General features: G+C 39.4%; 1 protein-coding gene across 1 annotated transcript; it reads right to left on the minus strand.

The window, feature by feature from the left end:
* Window positions 1–6,467: 6,467 nt before the first annotated feature.
* On the minus strand, window positions 6,468–22,073 carry LOC147335410 (B-cell receptor CD22-like). The gene is made up of 12 exons (XM_086278783.1): window positions 22,025–22,073; window positions 21,529–21,561; window positions 14,816–15,083; window positions 11,810–12,101; window positions 10,922–11,207; window positions 10,445–10,702; window positions 9,970–10,218; window positions 9,685–9,804; window positions 7,557–7,619; window positions 7,390–7,449; window positions 6,974–7,036; window positions 6,468–6,755 (listed from the first exon to the last, which is right to left on the minus strand). The coding sequence occupies exons 1-12, from the start codon at window positions 22,071–22,073 to the stop codon at window positions 6,631–6,633; spliced, it is 1,866 nt and encodes a 621-aa protein (XP_086134909.1). The 3' UTR covers window positions 6,468–6,630.
* Window positions 22,074–22,103: the final 30 nt, after the last annotated feature.

The raw sequence follows: 22,103 nt of genomic DNA on the forward strand, positions 1-22,103 counted from the left end.
CCATCCATTCGCTTCCACTTATCCTTTTCAGGGTCGCTGGGGGTACTGGAGCCTATCCCAGGTGGGGAACACCCTGAACAGGTCACCAGTCTGTTGCAGGGGTAACACACACAGGGACAGACAACCAGTCGCACATTCACAATCTAAATGGGCAATTTAGATTTTTCAATCAACCACAGAACGCATGTCTTTAGTCTGTGGGAGGAAGCTGGAGAACCCGAGGAGAGCCCACGCAAACATGGGGAAAACATGCAAACTCCACACAGAAAGACCCCGGCCTGATGGTGGAATTGAAGTCAGGATCTTCTTACTGTGAGGCAACAGTGCTAACCACCGTGCTGCCATATGCCCACATACATGACATACATAGACATACATAACATATTACATATTTAGCAAGATGCTTTTAACATAACTGAGAGAGGAAAGAGGAAGTGGATAATCAATAAAAATTCATTCCTACAAGAGATGACAACCAGCAAAGACAAAAAACTGAGTTTTTAAAACTTTGCATCTTGCTCTCTCTGCTGCCAGCTGTCAGAGATAAAACATGTTTTCTGGAAGGCAACACACATATTTAGCTTAAATTGTTCTTCCTCATTTTAATTCTGCAGCAGAAGAAAAAGATAGTTAAGTCATCATTGTGTTACTGAAGCGAGCTCGGCAGCTCAGTGATGACTCACAGTGACAGATATAACACCTCTGTGAAAGCCAGCAGGCAAACATTATTTTACCATCACATTGTATCGAAACAAACAGAGAATCTCTCTCAGCTCTGCCACACATGCTTCACACCACTGATGCTGACAAACATGTTATTTTCATACATGTTTTACAAATAAACTACTGTATTCTGAGTTACCACCTTGTCGGCTCCAGTAATTCCCAAAGTGTGGGCCATGAAGGTAACACAGGTGGGCTGAAATTCAGTTTGAAAATACAAGTATCACAAGTTTGGTGAAACAGAGCTGATTCCACTTTGAAATATTGTGCTTCTAGGACCAGAAGAGAAAACAGAATAAAACAGGAAAGTTTTATCATCTAAAGCTTAAAATGAGACAAACTTCACACTGGTCCAGCCTTCAAAAGTTCAGTCAGAGCAAATATTCATGAAACATTTTTTTAATGAACTTCATGATGACAGAACCCAACCAAGGCCAGGAACCACATAAGTACCAATGGGTACTGATCAGTGGCAGAGTTCCCAAAAGGATGTCAACAGGTGGAACTCACAGAGCAGCAGATGATTGAATCTCTGCAGTCTCTGCCATCAGCACAGGTGGAACAGGAAAGGTTTTTTTTTTACACATTTCCTGTTTCAAAAAACCATCATTATTTCCACACTGTGGAAATGGGCACATGGACAGCATGGACAGCAGAACTGTCATGGTCCCTGTGCCTCACCAGCTGATACGTATTAGGCAACATGTGTTTTTGTTGTTTTGCTCTTTCTCTCGCTCTCTCTCTCCTACCAGAGGGGGTGCACATTATAGGCTCCCGCCCCTGGTCCACGCACCTGCCATTTCCACACCTGCTGCCTATCTTCGTAATCCCGAGTCCTACTTAAATAGGCAGCACTGTGCTACTCGTCGCTGGATCGTTGAGCTATCAGCGTCAGTTGCTCAGTAGGCTGAAAATCTGAATCAGTGAGTTGTTTCTGTCAGTTCATCTCTTACTGAAGATTTTTTGTGCAGCTCTTTCCCGGACCTCTCCCTTCCCTGGTCTGAGCCTGAGTCCGTTAACTAATCGTGACAACAACGTTTAAATCCCTGGAATACGAGACAGCTTTTTAGTCTGGTTGACACATGTGACGTGTTGTAATGTTACCAGATACATCTTTCTTCAGTCAAGGCCAAAGGAAATAGTTCTGAATATAATTGTAAGCCTTATGAACACCCAAATGCTCTGATTGTGGGATGTCTTCAAAACTTTGTGATGAAATCTACTTGGCACAACCACGGTAAGCTGTATCAGAAAGAAAATAAAGCAAAACAAAAATAAATAAATAAATATTGTTTTTTTTAAGTACTTAGATGAGGAAGCCAGTTTTTTGTTGCTAGTTCACTGTGAGAAATGTCTAGAAGCAAGTCAGGTGTAGATACAGCCCTATTCTCTGGTCCACCTCACTCGACTTGAGCTTTAAGTGCCTCCCTTGTGTAATGACACATGGTGGGTTGACTTCAAGAATACATGATGCTGATGCATCATTACCCCAGAGCTAAACAGGTAACAGCTGACAGCAAAAATCAGCACCAGACCAGTTTTTGCTTTTTGCCACATGTCCATAATGTGAGAATCATCTCACCTTCTGCATCAGCTGAACCTGTGTGATGTTTTGTTATTAGACTAATGTGCTAATCACAGTTTGACCATAATGAACACCAACGTTGAACCTCAGGAGCGCATGTCACCAGGACACCCTAGATCGAAGGATGATCACTTTTGTAATCATATAATCAGATCTGCAGCCCCATGTTCTGGACTCTCAGATGAAGCAAGAAGCTGAGATGATCGCCACCTGGTTGTCAGTTGGATCAGGATTCTGAAGGAGGTTGGGGATCTGACTGCATCGTGTTCTTCTTCTCTATTACTGAGGCAGCTGCACAGAGCTGCTGCTGCAAGGTTGTTGGTGCCTGTCGTGGTGGTATTCCAGATGGTAGACTTGAGAGGTAAAGACAGCCATCAAGTTGAAGACGTCAAACTCTCAGGCTTTATTAGCTTGTGGCACCTTGGAGGAGGCTAACAGGTACAGGCAGGCCAAGCATACTGCAACCCTGGCTGCAGCTGAAACTAAAACTCAGTTGTGGTAGGAGAGTAAAAAGTTTATAGTACACCTGGAGCACTGATGTCAACCAAGGATATTGTAAGCAGTAGAAGGAATACTTCAAAGATCTGATTGAAAAGCCTTCCATAGAGGATTCAGAGTCTGGGGATGAGTGGGCTCCATTAATAGGAGTGATGGTGGTGATGTAGTGAACTTATTAACAGTTATTAACATTCACAGGGTAGACGTGATACTTTGAGATGAACCTAAAAATACCAAAAACCTGGAGCAAAAGTTTTGAAACGCCTGTTTTGTGGTGACAGTTGAAGGCAGCTGTATGAAGGCAGTGTGAGAAATTTATTTTCATGGTTTCACAGCACGTCATTTTTTCCCTTTAGTTTAGTATGTGTCATCACTGCAGTGACACCATTTTTAATCTGCTGTCACACACTGTCATCCATACTTAAATGTACCAGAGAAAATTATTACTGTTATTTGGGTACAGGGAGCAAATATAAACATGTGTCATGCACACAGAGAACAAAGTGAAATTCCCACTGTGACCTTTGTGTGAATTCCCTGTTAATTCTCTGCTATGAGCTGATAACATAAAACAGCACATCTGTAACACAGAAGACTTCAGGCTGAAACCACAGGCTGCATTTCCTCTTTTCTAGGTGGTCACAAACCACGAGGCCTTTCAGTGGATAAAAAAAAGCCTCTGAGAGGATAGAAAGTAACCACCAACAGTCATTTACACACATGTAGGTGTAAAAAGAGATACAGAAGACTACAGCAGCTTAAAGGGGTGGCAGTAAAGGCATACACAGCAGTAGTAATAAAATTCTATTTATTTACAGTAAATTCCTGTATTTTAAAGCCAACTAAAAGATGAACTCTTCCTAAACAAAACAATAAAAACAAGCCAGGCAATGAAAAATAAAATCACACAGAGCAAACTAGCAGTGCAAGAGAATACTATGCATATGGTGACAACAGCTGTAAAATAAATCACAATTATTATTATTATTATTATTATTATTATTACAATCACCTGTTACTGGGTCTGGCTCCTCCTCCAGGTCTGACACTGGTTCCAAAGAAACAGCTCCACGGCCTCCTGCCACGACTTCCTTTATGTCCTCTTTGCTCTAAGTTTAAGTTTACCTCATTGTGTTCGGAGGATTAGGTTAGGAAGTAACAAACTACTTTTCAAAATAAAAGCATACAAACAAAATACATATGTTGCAAAAGTGTACTAACTAACACAGAGTGTGATACTAAAATCATTTCCACCAAGTGACAAAAGCACTGAAGGCTGCTCAGAAGAAATAATTCATCCTCTTTCACTTTTAAGGCTCATCACACTTTGTTTTTTATAGACACAGTTTTATTGTATTTATTTATTGCAACATGACATGGGAAATAATAGACTCTGAAGTCAAAGTCTTCAACTTTTATCTTCTAATATTTAACATCCAGCCAAGCAGATGAAGTCATAATAAAATGACTCCCTCTGTTGGCAACCAACTCCAAACACAACCCAGTGATTATATTTTGTACTAAAGTACTACACAAAACGTCCTTAAACAATGACTTATTGTATTTTTGATAATGAATACTTGCAATAAATAACTTAAAATATTGTAGTAACACATCAGGTAGCAAACAAACTGAACACAGAAGCACTAAATGAGCAAATCACAAATCAACAATCAGGAAAACAGCTGCTTATGAATTTCCCACGGTGCTCTTTGAATTCCTTGTTTCCTCTGCTGTGTGAAGTTTGCTGAAAACATCAAACCTGCTGAACAAAAGATTTGTGGCTCAACCCACAGGCACAGCCAGAAATCATGAGAGTTTTCAGTTTCCTCTGATAAAAAGGCGAACAGCAGAATAGACAGTTTGTTACACACGTGTAAGGACGACAGACCGCTCAGAAGAACAAAGAGGTTGTTCTCTATCGTCAGGTTTCCAGTTTTAAAATACACCCATCAAAAAATATACACAATTCTTGTTTTATGACTTCAGACTAAGGCTGCCACAAATGCCAATTTTGATAGTTGACTAATCAGATCATGCATCCATTGGATGTAAAACGTGCAGCTTATTGCACCAGCATGCATCTGCTCTTATATAACTATCATTAGCTTACAGCTTGAAGTGTTTAAGATATGTGCTAACTAAAAATAAAGACTAGATGATAGTTTCTTAAACTTTAATGAAATTTGCAGATTGTCTCAGTAAAGTTTAATAATAAACTCAGCCGTCTGCTCCTTGTTATCTAAAATATAACAGGACACTGGAGTAAATTCTACCATCTCACACTTTTTAATCAGTTTTGTGTGACGTTTATTCAGCTGTGTAATAACTATAACTTTAATCTCAGCCAAAATGATTTACTCAGGAACAAATAAAACACTGAGAAAAGCCAAAAAAATAAATTTTTAAAATTATCTAAGTGACTTATATCATGTTTAACCTGAGTAGCCAAAGACCGCGGGGATCTGAAAACGATGTGCCGGGGAGTTCAGTGTTCTCGCCGGCTCTTGTGAGCCTTGAAACCCCGGCTAGTTATCGAGCTGGTGGGTAACAAAAAGGAGCACTTTTGCCAATATGTGATGTCTTGATAAACAGAGCAGATATTTGAAGTGCACACAGCTACATTCTCAGCTGAAAATATCTTAAAAGTTTATTTTGTAACCCAGAAAGAGTAATAAGAGTAATATTAAAACTAAGTAGCTGCCGCCATTCTTGGAAACTGGAATTGGCTGGGCCGCGCTATGAATTTTGGGATAGGTTGGGCCACGAAGGATACACCCGACCCATCCTTCAAATCTGTTTTAAATGTTAAAAATATAGTTCAGTTTTAGAAGCTTTTATTCAAGTTGAGCAATTCAGATTCAATCCGAGCAATTCAAATTCAAATTTAACTTATTCAAATCCAGTTTCTGATGGCACAAAGTTCTGCCCATACATGCGTCTCTTTATGGATTCATTTGATTTATGAACATAAATCTGATCTTCCAGTTCTGTAGCTTGCTACACTATCTGAATTAAGTGTTGCACCATGTGGAGAAACTTACAAAAAAACTGTTGACTTCTTTATTTAATGTTAAACACAATGGAACAGGTAAATGACACACCATCAGTTTGAATGTTATTTATTCATTTAGTTCATTTGGCAGGGACAAACCTCTAACTATAAATGCATGAAATTAATAAAAATGTTTAAGATAAAGCAAAAACCCCCAAAACAAAAAAAGGAGAGAAATCAAGAAATACATTCATTACATTCAATTCATTTTATCTAGGGATTGAGAGTAACGAAGTTTCTATTCTCTGTATGTCCTGTACATGTGGCAGAATTGACAATAAAGTTGACTTTGACTTTGACTTTGACAAATTCACACAGTACTGATCAGATCATTTTTTTAATAATGTAGATTTTTAAACAAATACAGTAAAAGTATGTGTTGCTGCCCATAACAGTACTTTTTAATGTAACACTGCTGACTTAAAGTTGTGCTGTCAGCTACTAAAGATCACATATTTCACACTTTGTTCTCACTGATGTTGAAACAGGAAACATTCAGTTAAAGCTTTCTGTATATAAAACTTAAGAATATAAAAACAGCTGACTATATAGAACATATGCTTTATGCTATAAGAGAGTACTAACTCTATATGATATTATGATTGAATATTGTAACTGCACATAAAGCTGAGCATGTCTGATATTTGGGCAGCAGAGGAGCAAGAGTGGCTTCATAAAAAGCTTCTTCTTGGCTTTGCTGCTACAGCTCTCCTCACTGACCTGTAAGACAAGCACAAAGAGACAAAGTGATTTCCAACATGTAAAGATATTATGAGCTGAAGACATTTAATAATGTGAAGAATAAATCAGCCTGCATGGCAGCAGAATTACTGAGAGAGCTTCCTGATGTGACTTCAGAATAAACTGCTGCATCAGCTGCAGGACTTGATTTTCCTGTGAATGAAGAGAAGATCATTGAAAACAATAATATCATTAACCAGGAGGAAACTTGACGTCTCCACTAATGTAAAGAGTAAGATAGATTTTATAATCCAAGTAATGAATACTTGTGAATACCTAAGTATAAATTGCAAAATAAACAGATTTACATTGTAAGAGCAGATAAACATGTTGAACAATATTCAGTGGAGATGATGGCAGACTTTGCTCACCTTTGTTTTTCTTGGCTTTTTCTTTTTTGGGCTGTTTGACCTCAGCATACATCAGACTGTCCTCTAAAAGAGACGTCAGAGCTCAGGACACATTTGTTCAGCACAGATATGATGACAAGAACATTACAGAGTAAAAACATGAGAGAAACTATTTAGTTTGGGGACATATAGATGGACAATACCATACTGTACAATAACAATATCATTCTGTATATGAAGCAGACAAACTTACACTAAACTCTGAACGGCCCTCGATGTGTATAAGATTCAACTCTGCTGATGTGTAGTGGTCGTATGTAGTAGCTAAGCTTGGTCAGTGAATAACTAAACTCCATGTTGACCTATAATTACCTGCAATATAATGATGTGATGACACGTTCAAGTACAAACACTGAATGAGACTGTTGTGACTGTACCTGCAGCTCCCGTCTTCACCTCAGAGTAAACAGCACTCTGCTCTGCTTTATGATGCTTCCCTGTTAAGATGATCGAATCCACAAAAGAAAAACATTTAATACATTTTTAAACGTTTCAAAAACTTTCCAGGCTTTTTTTCTACATTGTATATGTTTTGTGTACTCACACTTATTTCCAAAGTTTTCCAGTTCAATATTAGAGTAAATGACATCTGGGGGTTTATCTGCACCTGAAATGTTCATATTTTAGTTACACAATTGTAAACCAATGACATGGTGCCAGTTTCCTTAAATTAAAAGACTGTTTCATCTCTAGCTGCTCTGTGCTTTTCACATGATGTACTGCACCAGTGTTTCAGTGGCTCACACATGAAAACCAACATGACACATTTTTCAAAGATAAATGAAAAACACAGAAAAACCTTTTGCAGAGTTTCATTAGTTGTGTTTAAATCAACAACAGGACTATCAGATATTTTCAGAGCATGAACCCATCATGGTGTTACTGTTTGTGTTGTTCTGATATGAAACAACAACATTTGTGGATTCTTTCAGTCGAGTTAAAGATACAATCAGGTTGTAAAATCCTGTTTGTTTCTGATCTTTTGTGCATGTAGTCAGTTGGTTATTTAGATGTTTGTGCAACTAGATTTTAATAAAAACTGAGCACAAACTGAATCTAAGACATGTGAAAGTTAATGGAGATCTGGAAAGACCAGATGTGGGGAAGACAAGTGTCCTAGGGTCAGCTGCAGGGACAGTAGGGAGACCTCCACCCGTTGCTCCACCACCACAAGATGTTCCACGATTAATGGAGCAAAACATCAATGAAGGGTGGCTCCCAGCTGATGACCCTTCACCTGCCATGATGTAACCGTTGGAGGTGCAACAGGTAACAATGTGTAGCAGGTGTCTTCCTGCCTGTGCTTCCTTCAAGGTCCCTGAATGGTTGACCCGGGTTTTGATGTTTTGGTTTGGTTTCATAGTTCTGTTCTATTATTATGATGTTATGTTTACATTATGGTTATCTGTCTATTTGGTTAATGAGAGGTTGTTTATCCCCTTGTGTTCTAACTCTGTTCTTTCTCTCTGGTCTCCATGTTTTGTTTACTGTCTGCATCAAGCTCGTGTGTCTTACTCCAGGTCTCAGTGTCAGTCATTTCCTGTTTTATTTTGGTCTCTGTTCTCATCTGTATCTTGTGTCTAGTTTTACATCCACCGAGTCATTCTGTTAACCTCTTTTCCATTAGTAACTACTCAGGTCAGGTCACCATGGTTTTCAGGGTTTTCCATCAGGTCATTGTTCCTGTTACCAGGTACTTTTTCAGTATTTACTCAGCCGGAGTTCAAGGCGATCCGAGGCGATCCCAAAATGTGACGTCAACAGCCTGCATCCCACTGATTGACTGCTCAGTGGCGTCACTCAATGACTTATGAGAGTATTTTGTTGATGAGAATCAAAACAGCCATTTTTGAAACCCAACAATGAGGAAAACAGCTACAAAAGCAACACCGTGGTCCCAGAGTGTGACGAAAATTCACAGACTGAGCAGCAGGTTTATCATCGCCTCAACATCCACCTTCATTGTAGTGTGTGTGACGCATACTAATTACGTCACAGGATGCTCAGCCATGTTGCTATTAGGACGACCACACACATTAGGTGGTACTTGACTGTAATAGAAAACCAGTCAATACGATTCGAATAGTTGTGAGTTGATCCAGGTAGGTACTAATGCAGTGGTGGGCAATTCCAGGCCCCGAGGGCTGGTCTCCTGCAGGTTTTAGATCTCACCTTGGGTCAACACACCTGAATCACATTATTAGTTCGTTACCACTGGAGAACTTCAGGACATGTTCAGGACCTAATTTAGCCATTTAAATCAGCTGTGTTGGTTCAAGGACACATCTAAAACCTGCAGGGACACCGGCCCTCGAAGCCTGGAGTTGTCCACCGATGTACTAATGGAAAAGGGGCATTAGTTATCACTGTGTTCCCACCTGTTTCCCATCATCTCATTATATTGTGTTTTATAGACTGTCTCAATCTTCCTTTGCTGTCACATCCTTCATCAAAGTTTGTTTTAATAAGATTTGTAGAAATTTGGTTTCTTAGTTTTTGTTTTTGTTTTTGTTTTATTTGGATAACTTTCTAAGTTCTGTGATAAAGTTGTGTTTTAGTTTAGTAACCGTGACAGATACTCAATGAAATGTCAATACTACTACTACTAATACGATGACTATGACTACTACTAATAATAATAACAATATTAATAACAGAAAAGAGGCTCTTACACTTGGACTGTCTGCAACGATACAACAAGAGCAGGAGAATAATAATGAGAGAGACTCCACAAACCAGTCCAACCATCAACCACACAGGAGACGAAGAGCTGTCAGCTCCTGATACAGTTACTGTAACAACAAATAGCAATTAATTATTAATAAATTATAATTTTATAAAAAAAAATACTTTTATAAAATGGAGCCAAGTGACTTTAAGAATTAAATCAGACAATCTAATGTTCATTCTCAGTCATTGGTTTATAAAACTCCATCAAATGTTTTGATCCTGCTCACCTTTAACTGACATCCAGCTCTGTGCTGACTCTCTTCCTGAGTACTGACACTTGTAGAAACCTTCATCAGACTTTGACACTGCAGAGATCTTCAGCTCCCCTCGGGGATCATTTTGAATAAGTTTGTCATTGTGATAGAAAAACACATTGGAAAGTATTTTTTGTGTTCTCAAACTGCAGCTCAGATTAACAGAAGCTCCCTCAGTCACAGGATGAACAGGACTCACCAGGATAGGACCATCACCATCATCTGTGACACAATCACACACAATTGTTTCAGTCACATCAGCTGCTGCACACTTTGAGAAAAAGCTGACAAACAATAATAAGAATTTGTCCCAGCTTTGCTGTATGTGAAGTAATTTATGTGGGAATAAAAGACACAAACAGCAGATTTAAAGATACAAGATCAGAGCTTCATGATGAAAAACATTTGTACAATCTCAAATCCAAGTAGTAAATGTATAATAACATACTCTGTACAGTGATGTTGACTGCACTGCTGAACTCTCCTGATCCAGACTCACACCAGTACACTGCAGTATCTGACTTTGATGTGTTGATGTCACATGTGGATCCAGTCATTCTCCTACAGTCAGAGAGTCGGCCGTCCTCAGAGAACTTCCTCACTCTCCACTCAGGGAAGTTTCCCTCACAGGTCAGTGAGACAGAGTCAGAGGTGAAGTGTTGCACTCTGTCAGGACTCACTGTGAGAGACGCTGCTGAATGAACATCTGGAAACAACATGTAGTGAAGAGACAAAGCTCACAGATGTTAGGATTCAAAATATCACAGTGAAAATATACTTTTGCTTTAATGTTTAAAGGGCAGTGCTAAAAGACGCAATGTTCGTATAATTTTCACCTTCAATGCTAACCCCGCCCCCCAAAAAAACCATCAATTTACATTTTTTTGCTGTTGCATTACTTGAAAAAAGATAGAATCAAACTGACCTGCAGACCAGACAAACTTTGGTTGACTGTGATCAGTGTGATACTCTGGGTCTCCTCTTCCAGCTCTGCACACATATCCTGCTGTGTGTGTCTGTCCATGAATGATGTAGGAGTCCTGTGCAGTCCCACTGCCATCAGGTAGCAGCTCATAACTGGAGGATTTCTCTGATAGATCAGGAACAGCTTTATACCAGTAGAAGCTCCATCCTGCAGACGCATGTTCAACCTCACAGTTCAGAGTTACTGAGGCTCCAGGACTCAGCCATGATGGAGACACAGTGAGGACAGGACGGGGTTCATCTGTTCAACAAAGATTTTCTCTCAATGTTTCGTCTCTTAACTCTGAATTCAATGTCACTAAAATGTTGACTCACAAATATTTATGATGAACTTTAAGAGTGAGACTATCTAAACATGTCAAATATCTCAACATGTACTAATAAAAAGACATTTTTACAAACTGTTTCTATTTCCAGGTTAAATGAACTATGACTCTACTTACTGTCAGAAACTGTCAGTGTGACTGAAACACTCCACTCTGTTGTTTCATGCTGTGAACTTTTCATTCTGCCCTTACAGCGATAGTTTCCACTGTTGGATGATGAAGCAGATCTAATCCTGTATTCATTTTGATTTGGAGCTTTTATCCTGCTGTTTGTTTCCCACTCATAATCCCACTCAGTGTCTCCTCCATGGATCTCACATCTGACAGTGATCGTCTCTCCTCTGTATATCTCAGACCAGTTTGGATACAGAGTCACAACAGGCCTGTTTGAGGCTGTTACTGTTCAAGAAAGTACAATAAAAACACATGAATGTCAAAAATGTTAATGCCTTTTGTTCTTCATCTTCCTCCTTAATCAGGAATTTATCTGACTTCATGTTAAACTGACCAGTTTTCCCAATCCTGACTGACTGGCTGTCCTCTGTGTAGTAAACTGGGTTTCCTCTTCCTCCTCTGCACCTGTAGAGTCCTTCCTGTGAGACACTGATTTGTCCATTTGAGTGGAAAACTGCATCTTGTGTGGTCAGGGCTTCAGAGGATTTCTCATCTCTGTACCAGTAGTATTTCCATCCAGATGATGATGATGGGTTCACAGAGCAGGTCAGGGTCACACTGCCCCCTACTGGAACAGCTGTGTTATCAGCTCTCAGTTTGGCCTTTGGTTTATCTGCAGTTCAGTTTAGAAAAAGAACAAAAGTCAATGACTGAATCAAACCAGTTGAAATAACTTGGTGGAAATATGGAAATAATAAATATCACATAACTTTAATGGTGAAGCTGCAACAAACTGTACAACTATCACACAAACACAACACTAATCTTTCATATTTAATTTGCTGCATTTCTAAGTTAAAAACACACATGAGGAACAATCAGTGGATTTAATGTTTCTTAGTGGATGTGGTGGAGCAGCTGAGACAGATTCAGCATTTGTTCTGCATTTCATCTTTCATGTATTAGAGCTGCACAGCAGAGAAGTTACTCTCATATGTTTTGTTCTCTTCACTGTGAATAAAAAGCTGCTGTTCAGGTTTTTGTTGTTGGAATAAAAACTAAACATTTTACTGACCAACATGAAAGACAGTTATAAAGCTGTAAGAAAGAAGAAGTGCTTTTTCTTATTTAGATACTCTGGATGAAAGATCTTACATGATACAGTCAGTGTGATGATATCACTCCACTCTGAGAAGAAATAGTCCCTCCTGCCCCGGCAGCTGTATCCTCCACTGTCAGACTCAGTAGCTCTGATGATTCTGTATTCATTGGATGTTGGAGGTGTGTTTAACTTGGCTGCTCTCCATTCATACGTCCACTGAGCTCCTTCACCTCCCTGAATCTCACATCTGACAGTGACTGTCTCACCGCTGTATGTCTGAGTCCAGGATGGCTGCAGGGTCACAGTGGGCTTACTGGGAACTGTTCACAGAAAAATATCCAGTTAGAGACAAATAGAAACATGAAGTCATTTTGAAGCCTGATTTTCTTTTTTCTGTTGTTCAGAGGAGAAAGATTTACTGCATCCTGGTGACATTTTGACTGTAAATGAAGTTGGATTTAAAAGTCAGTGTTTACATTTATTTACCGTGTGGTACACGTGTGTGGTGGCCCACTGGTGTATCTGACTCACACAGCCTGTTCTCCACACACTCCACATTTATAAAGTGATCTACAAATCCTAACATTACAGCAAACAGCTGCATTTTCCCTTTGAAGAACCACTTACAGCTACAGAGACAGGGAGTGAAGGTGGACAGTATATCCTTGTTTTTATGGCAACAAATTTACCTTGAAAGTGGTACAACTGTGTATAATATGATTCACAAGCAGAAAGTAAGATTTACAGATGTGTGCAGTGATTTGTGTGCAACTTTTCAGGTCTCCAGTTCACACAAACTATTGTACAAATGTGTCGACACAAACCTGAGTAACTGCTGATCATTGAGGCACAAATTTTAACGTCCAGATTGTTTTTCAGATTTCTTTCTTTAAAATTCATCGTCCATAATTCAGAGATGATAATAAATATACTTAATACAACACAAGATGTCTTAATAAGAAGAAGAGCTTTTTTACCTTTTAAGAACTTTTTAACAAAAACTTTAAAGAGGAGAAAAACAGCACAGGCCTGTGCAGGCCTACTTTAAATAAAGCATCATTCTGCAGGTCAGTTTGAGTTCAGAATAAGTAAATAAAATGTAGCTGTGGTCCAATAATTGTAAAATAAGAAGAATAATCATGAAAACTATTTGTATATAATTATGTCTTCAGTCCATTTCAATGAGCGATCATCTTCTGTTGTTTTCATGCAGCCACGGGCAGCCCTGAGTATAAAATACATCAGCTCAGGGTCGAAAACATAAAGATATTTATTGCACAATAACAGCATATCTGGTGATAATACACAGCTCACAACACCTTAAATACATGTGGACGAATCACCTGACACGCACAGATCACGTCTCGTGCCCACGTGGGGTTTTGAGTCTAATTTAACTGCCAGCTTCACACAGATCCACAAATGTGAGCTGCTTTCAAGCCACAAATCATTGCTTGTTGATCATATCGTGTGTGTTTGTAATACTTTCAACACAAATTTGTCTCCTTATGGAAAGCAGACTTTGTCATGTTGACATGAGTGTCAGAACGGCAGGTTTATCTCCAGATCCACGGCTCTGACCCACGGAGACCTCTGGCTGATGCTCAGTGTTCTGAGTTTGGCTCGTAGCTGCTAACTATCTTTCTGCTCTAGGTCAACTTATGGCAAAGTGCAGAGATGGAGAGAGGTGTGGGAAGGTCACAGCAGCACACTTTCTTCCTCTGGAGGCGGTGAACACAGTGAACAGCTGGATACTAACATGTGGCTCACAGCTGGGCCTGTCAGACTCTCTCTGGCTGCAGTAGCTGCTGCTATAAACACACTTTTCTTTTTCTCACTCTGTAAACTTCCTCCTGCAGATGTTGGGGATGTTGTGTGGGACTTTTATTTTTCATTTTTTCACCCAAAGCTTGCGGGAGCCACAGCTGAGGGGCGGAAGAGCCGCGGGTTACCGACCCTGATCTGACCTGATGTTAGCTGAGCTGTTGATGACCTCGGATGACAACATGTTCAGGATTAACCTTTATTTTTGTTTGTTTGTTTGTTTGTTTGTTTGTTTTTATGGCTCTGTGGCTTCATACACAGTCTTTCATATCCCCTTAAAGTCAGTTTAGGATGAAGAAGCATTTAGAAAGAGAGGCCAAAAATATTTAATAAAACACAATTTAAAGACTAACAGCAGCTAATGAGCGATAAATATGCAGGTTTTCTTTGGAGTTGATGCCACAATGTTTATTTTTACATTTGTATGAATGAGAAACTTAAATAACAGAAAGTTTAAAACTCACAAATCTCCACAACTGTGACGTCACTGCTGTCCTCTGTGTAGTAAACTGGATCTCCTCTCCCTCCTCTGCAGTGGTACAGACCTCCTTGTGAGACACTAATAACTCTGTTTGCTTCATTTCCTCTCATGAGCTGAGCTTTAGAAGAGACTGAATCACGTCTGAACCAGTCAAACTTCCAGCCAGCAGAGCCCTCCACAGAGCAGCTCAGTGTCACACTGCCCCCTGCTGGTATGACTGAACTTTGTGCTGTCAGTGTGGCTCTGGGTTTACTTGCTGTTGTAGTTAAAGGAAAGACAAACATCAGACCGTCAGTTGCTTCATGAAAAACTTTGTTACAATAAATAAATTTCTTACATTTCTTACAGCACTAATCACACTTAAAACATTCACAGAGTAATTAAAAAAAATTAGTTTCCCTGCATGTGACACATTAGACTGTTTAACAAACTAAAGATTTCACTGATTTATCATTCTCTTATCAAACTGTCATCTCTGTACATTCCTCTTTAAATTGCTGATATTTTAAGAGTCTCCATGGTGTCTCTCCTTTCTGTTTGCACAGTGAGAAAAACTGTTGTCCTGAGCTGCCTGCAGACAGCTGGATCATTGTTGGAGTTTTCCTGTTAAGACAGATGTAAACATGAAAACATTAAATGTCAGCATGAATCATGGTCCAACTCACATGAAACTGTCAGTGTGAAGGCATCACTCCATCCTGTTAAGAGATAGTCACTGCTACCCCGACATCTGTAGTCTCCACTGTGGGACACTGAAACTCTGCTGATCCTGTATTCACTGGATGTTGGAGGGCTGTTTGTGTTGGGTGCTGTCCATTCATATTTCCACACCTTTCCTTCACCTCCCTGAATCTCACATCTGAGAGTGATTGTCTCACCAGTGAATATCTGAGACCAGCTGTGCTGCAGTTTCACAGCAGCCAAAACTGTTCAACAAACAAATAAACACAAATATTAAATTGAAAAAATCATAAATCAATTGTTACTTCAGTTTAATCATGATGTTTCGTTTTATTTCACAACAAAATTTAACCCTCACCTTCTTTCTGAATTGTAACTGCAGCACTGTCCTCTGTGGAGAAAACTGGATCTCCTCTCCCTCCTCTGCAGTAATAGATGCCTCCTTCTGAAATACTGATAGTGTGCTCTGATGTTCCAGCTCCTATTTTCTGAGCTCCAGAAAACTGTGAATCACGTCTGAACCAGTCAAACTTCCAGCCAGCAGAGCCCTCCACAGAGCAGCTCAGTGTCACACTGCCCCCTGCTGGTATGACTGAACTTTGTGCTGTCAGTGTGGCTCTGGGTTTACTTGCTGTTGTAGTTACAGGAAAGACAAACATCAGACTGTCAGTTGCTTCAGGAAAAACTTTGTTATATAACAAATAAAGATTTCAACATAAAAACTCAATAGTAATTTTAAAAAAATCCAATTTATTTTTATTAATTTTCAATTTATGTATTTTTTTAATTCAGTAAGTGCTTAATAGGTCACAACCCTGGATGATGGGTTAAGAAGGTGGATGGAGTTCAATAATAGATCTCAGGTTTCTCAGGTAGGTCGGTCCCTGATCTCAGTGTGATCATCACACTTGATGCAAACAGCACCAACAGCACAAGAAAAAAAAGTGTCTTCACAGCAAATTTGATGAGAGTCAACACCTGGCAGCAGCACACATGAGGACAGCACAGGTATCTCAGCTAACTGTTAGCCAGCTAGAGAGCCAGGAGCTAACGCTGGATGTATATAACATGATGAAAACTTTATCAGAGTGAATCAAGAATCAGGTGAGACTGTTTTTATGCTCAGCCACCAAACTGTACTCCTAAATGCAGAGACAGGTGAACTATACACTGTTAGCTGATCTGAGGCCAGTTGATTGTGGTCGCTCTTATTATCAGATTTTTTGTTAATCTGTTTTTTATATAAATGTTTGTTTTAAGGATCATGATCACATAAATATATATGCATAAAGATGCATAACCAGTGCACAGTCAGCAGCATTTATCAGTCATAATTTACACAGATGTTTTTCATACTGTATGCTATCCCCGACCCCAACCAGGGCTGTGATGTGATAACAGAACTCTTCTCTGGGACAGTGGCGCGGCTGCCCCTCTGTTGGTCTTCCATGGTCTCTTGTGTTCTGGGGGCCTCTGGATGTCTGGAGTTTTGATCTCCTCCATACCCGCTTCACACCCTGGAGGACGGGGCTGTGGCCCCCCCACACTCCCTAGCAGATCATTACATGAAGAAACCTTTGGAATGCAAGCATGCTGATCCACACAGGTATGCACACATGGGTATTCACAGACGCGGACTAAAGCTTTCTTGGCTGCTGCCTCAAAGCACACTGTGCGCTGTCTATCTTGCGTGCTGCACAATATCGTTTATTACTTAGTAAATACTGATATCTATGACTAGCTAGTTTATTGTGATGGTGCTTTGTTTTCTCTATTATTATGTTGCTCTTTGTTGTTTGCTGTCTCCTCTGTTTGTTTTTGTTTGTTTGTTTGTTTGTTTTTTTCTCCATACAGGTGACCCAGGAGTTTTTTTTTTTTTTTTTGTCTCTCTTCCCCCCCCTTCTCACCGTCTCTTCTCCCCTTTGGTTTTCTTTCTTTCTCTCCCCCTCTCTCTCTCATTCATTCCCCCTGTCCTATTTATTAAAAAAAAAAAAAAAAAAAAAAAAAATGACCAAAGATGAACTGAAGCTCTGCCATCACGTAATGTCGCATACTGCTGTTTCTGATGTCATTTTAAAAAAAAAAAAGAAAAAAAAAAAAAAAAAAAAAGATGCATAACCAGTGCACAGTCAGCAGCATTTATCAGTCATCATAATTTACACAGATGTTATTCATACTGTATGCTATCCCCGACCCCAACCAGGGCTGTGATGTGATAACAGAACTCTTCTCTGTTGATGATCAGCCTTTTCTTTTTTCAGCATCTGTATTTTCCATCGTCAGACAGCAGCTCTGCTCATTCTGTGTTTATTGATCATGTTTGATCAACTTAAAATAATTTTTTAAAACAAATAAATAAAGTAATTGTGTCATAATTCAGAGCTGCAGTGGTGAAAACCACACACATGCACATATGGAAGAAACTGAGTTCATCACATCTGAGTTTAATATTTATGTTACAAAGTTTTTTTTCACTCTGGTGATTATTGTGTTTTTTTTATCACCACATTTAAAACTGTTTCTCACTGATTTTGCTACTAAGATAAAACAGATAAAACAGAGAACAATATTACCAAATGAAATGTGTCCAACTTACATGATACAGTCAGTGTGATGATGTCACCGCACAATGTAAAAGTGCAGCATCTGTATTCTCCACTGTGAGACTCTATAGCTCTGCTGATTCTGTATTCAGATGTTGACGGTGGTTCTAACTTGGCTGATGACATTATAAACATCGAATGGCTTCCACCACTTTCCTGAATCTCACATCTGACAGTGACTGTCTCACTGCTGTATATCTGAGTCAAGGGTGGCTCGAGGATCACAGTGGGCTTACTGAGAACTGTTCACATAGAAACATCAAGTTAGAGATTGATGGAAGCATAAAGCCATTTTGAAGATGTCCTGATTTTTATTGCTGCTGTTAAGAGTCAAAAGATTTACTGCATCCTGGTGACATTTGGACTTGAAAATAATAAGATGTGTTTTCATCAAACAAATTAAACCATATAAATATTCTGAATAAAACAACAGAGTGACTGCACAGATCTGTGAGGCTGAGATCAACACATAAACACACAAAGTCAGAGTTTGTAATTTGTCCGTGTGAGCTGTCCACTTTTAAATTGAAACAGGAAGTTTTATTTTATTAATGTTGAGCTGTTATTTTTGCATTTTCATCTTTACATTTATGACTACAGTTTTCATGAGCTCTTGAGGACTTTTTAAACATACTCATTTATTAATATTATGAGGATTCAGTTGCTGAACAGTGTCTCAGCTAATCGAGACACTTGCCTGTAGTTTAAACATGATAATCCCCTGTAGTTGCCTTTTATGTCTTATCCTTGAACACTTCACAGCTGAAACACATGTTTGAATATTTTCTGTATCAGGGAAAGGAGCACATATAACACGAGAAGTGGCTGCAGATATTCAAATGTAAAACTCTTGAAACAAGTAAAGTCATCCTCAAATACACAAATGTGTCTACGCATGAACTGAAGATAGCATCAAGAAGATTTACTGAGCTTACATCATTCAGTGAACTGTGCACATTTACAGCTGTTATAAACGCTGGTTTCTAAATCAATCTCCTCGTCTGTTTGGAGAATCTTTTTCTTCTGAATTTATAAACTCAGCAGTTTCTTGAATGATGATTGCATCACTTTATTCTATGACTGACCCTGTTGTGTTCCTGTGCAGGTGTACACATGCCTGTGTATCCTTGGAAAGAGCAGTGGCCACCACATCAACACATGTCATACCATGAGCTCTATGAACTCTTCCAATCTGGCTTCAGAACACGACACAGCACTGAGACTGTTCTTATCCTCATCCTCCTGGACCTCTCTGCAGCCCTCACACCATCCTTCCTTCCTGCGTAATCAATCATCGTCTTCTCACTGGTACCGTGCTCTCTTGCTTTCAGTCAAACCTCTCCAACAGAACACAGTTTGTCTTTGTCACCATGGGAGACTTCAGCTCCACCTCTGCTCCAGTTAACCACTGTGTGCCCCAAGGTTCTGTGCTTACTTACAAATCCCTCAATGCCCTGGCACCTTAGTATCTCTGACCTGCTGCAACTACACAGTCTTGGGGTCCGTTCTTCGTACCTCGCTAAGTAAGTTAGCTGGATTTGATTGTTGACGATTTCGCGTGATCTTGGATTGTTCGGTTCTCCGAAGCTCATCCGGGACTTGCTGTCATAGCAACAGATCCGTGAGCGTAAACCTGCTCGGGAGCAGGTTTACTTTATGTAAACAAGATTAGATCGCGGCCACGCAGGTATGTCCGCTTCATTTATACGAAAGCAACAGCGATATTTTACCACTGTTTTACCATAAATAAATAACATCAATGTAACTAAAGATAATGCAGCACTTGATCCTTTTATTGATTCCATACAGATACATACAGGTCATTTCCTAAAAAAAGGGAAATTTACTATTAATCAATCTATTTCATGTATTTGATTATTTCAGATGTAATTCATATTTCAGAGTAGTAATTGTAAATTACTTCATGTAATCAAGATGAGAGACCACGGCTATAAAAGCAAAGGTGGATTTGGGAAGCCTGTCGCAGCCATGTCCTGTCCGTTTACGCGACCAACCCATTGTGGAAGGTGCAAGATTGATAAGGAGAGTCCTCAGAATTCAGCGTATATTGCGGGATAGACAGGATCCTTTAGCTCAGCCCGACAGTGTGCTCATTGAGAGATATCGATTTTCCCGTGAGGGTATTATTTACTTAACCAACTTGTTGACGAGGGGGTGCAGGACCACCACCTGTCTTTTTTTGTGATAAATATTACCAATCTGTAGAATATTCTTATATTTCACTTTTACTTGTTCCCATGTTCTAGTGGGTCCTGTTGTGGCTCTAATGTGAAAGAGGACATAATGTAATATAATATAATATGATATAATGTAATATAATATAATAAATTTACCCTACCGCCTACTGGTGTTGGCCAGAGGGGCCGATGGCGCAATATGGCAGCCTGGCTTCTGTCAGTCTGTCCCAGGGCAGCTGTGGCTACAACCGTAGCTGCTTCCACCAGTGTGTCAATGTGAGAGTGAATGAATAGTGGCATTGTAAAGTGCTTTGGGTGCCTTGAAAAGCGCTATATAAATCCACTCCATTATTATTGTTATTATTAAATTACTTACGAGTTTAATTTGTCAGCAACTTTCTGCCAGCCCTCTCTCCTTGCTTTTGCAGCCTTTGCAGTGTTCCCTTGCGTTCTGATTAAACTCTGAAACTCCTGAAATCCCTCACTCAAGAGTTCTTGCTCTGCTGCCGAAAAATACCGAGCGCGCTCCTTTTGACATTTTCGCCGACCAATCAGAGGGTTGCCGATCAATGTTTCTACTATCGATGCGTAGCCCCTGTTAAGCCACCCAGTGATCTCACATTACTTCATCCAGCTGTACTAATCGTCAACAGCAGGTGTGTTCGGGGAACCGGATTAGCGAGCTCAAAGTTAGCGCGATGATTTGGTCTTGGATGTAGTAAGCGAAGTACGAAGAACGGACCCCTTGATGCTATGGTCCTAAGCCAAGAGTCTGCTTTCTGTCCTTCACATAAACCTCAATGACTTTGGGACAGAGTCTTCAGTGCAGCGCCCCCCACCTTTGGGAACTCTCTTCCATATGAGATCTGTAATTCCCTGTAACTGGAATCCTTAAAAAACTTCTCGAAACTCACCTCTTCAGCAAAATCCTAAACCTCTAACTTTTTAGTATCGTTATCGTTATTGTTATTGTTGTTGTTGTTGTTGTTGTTGTTGTTGATGATGATGTTGTTATTGATTCAAAATCGCAACCAGGAAAATTGTGATTACAGTATCTGACTTACTTCATTGTTAATATACTGATTTTGTGCCTTAAATAAAACGATGCACAAACAGAGAGACATGATGTGATTTCAAATGGTGAATGAAATATGAAATATCGGAGCAAAATTATACATATTTTATAAATGTGAAGAAAAGAATAAGAAACATTTCTCACCTTCAGCATTAATGTAGAAGAGAGTATCGAGCACTAAAGTAAAGATTAAACATCATCAGCATCAAACTGACAGAAAATCAAAGTCAAAATGAACAAAAGTATTTTTAAAGATTCATTTTCACATGACGCAGTTACTGCTCATCACAATCTTTCTGTGCACATTTAGTATTTGTATTAATTTAGTAACAAGTTTGAAACATAAAAAAATATTATAACATTTTTAGTACCCTATAAAATTGTATATATTTGTAAAACAATATGAATATATGAACTTGTACACAACAGTGAGTCAAGTGCAACAAGCAGCGATGTATCCAACATGATACTCCAGACTAAACTGAACCAAGGAACCAGCCAACATTTGTCTGTAACTATCATAAACATCACAAATATGCTTTGTTCAAACTCTCACATAAACACTTCAAACCAGTGATACACTCTAATTCTCACACATGAGAAACACTTTCATTAATCAGTGCCATTCAAACAATGTCACAAATGTACTTACACAATAACCCCGTCATGCAGAGCAAAGAGTGCCCCATCCTCACATCCAGCCCTGCTGCACTCTGATC

Source organism: Aulonocara sp. 'chitande type north' Nkhata Bay, linkage group LG3 (genome assembly GCF_057382095.1).
Source record: "Aulonocara sp. 'chitande type north' Nkhata Bay isolate Kocher_YH1m ecotype deep benthic linkage group LG3, A_spYH_male_GT1.1, whole genome shotgun sequence".
Classification (NCBI taxonomy): domain Eukaryota; kingdom Metazoa; phylum Chordata; class Actinopteri; order Cichliformes; family Cichlidae; genus Aulonocara; species Aulonocara sp. 'chitande type north' Nkhata Bay.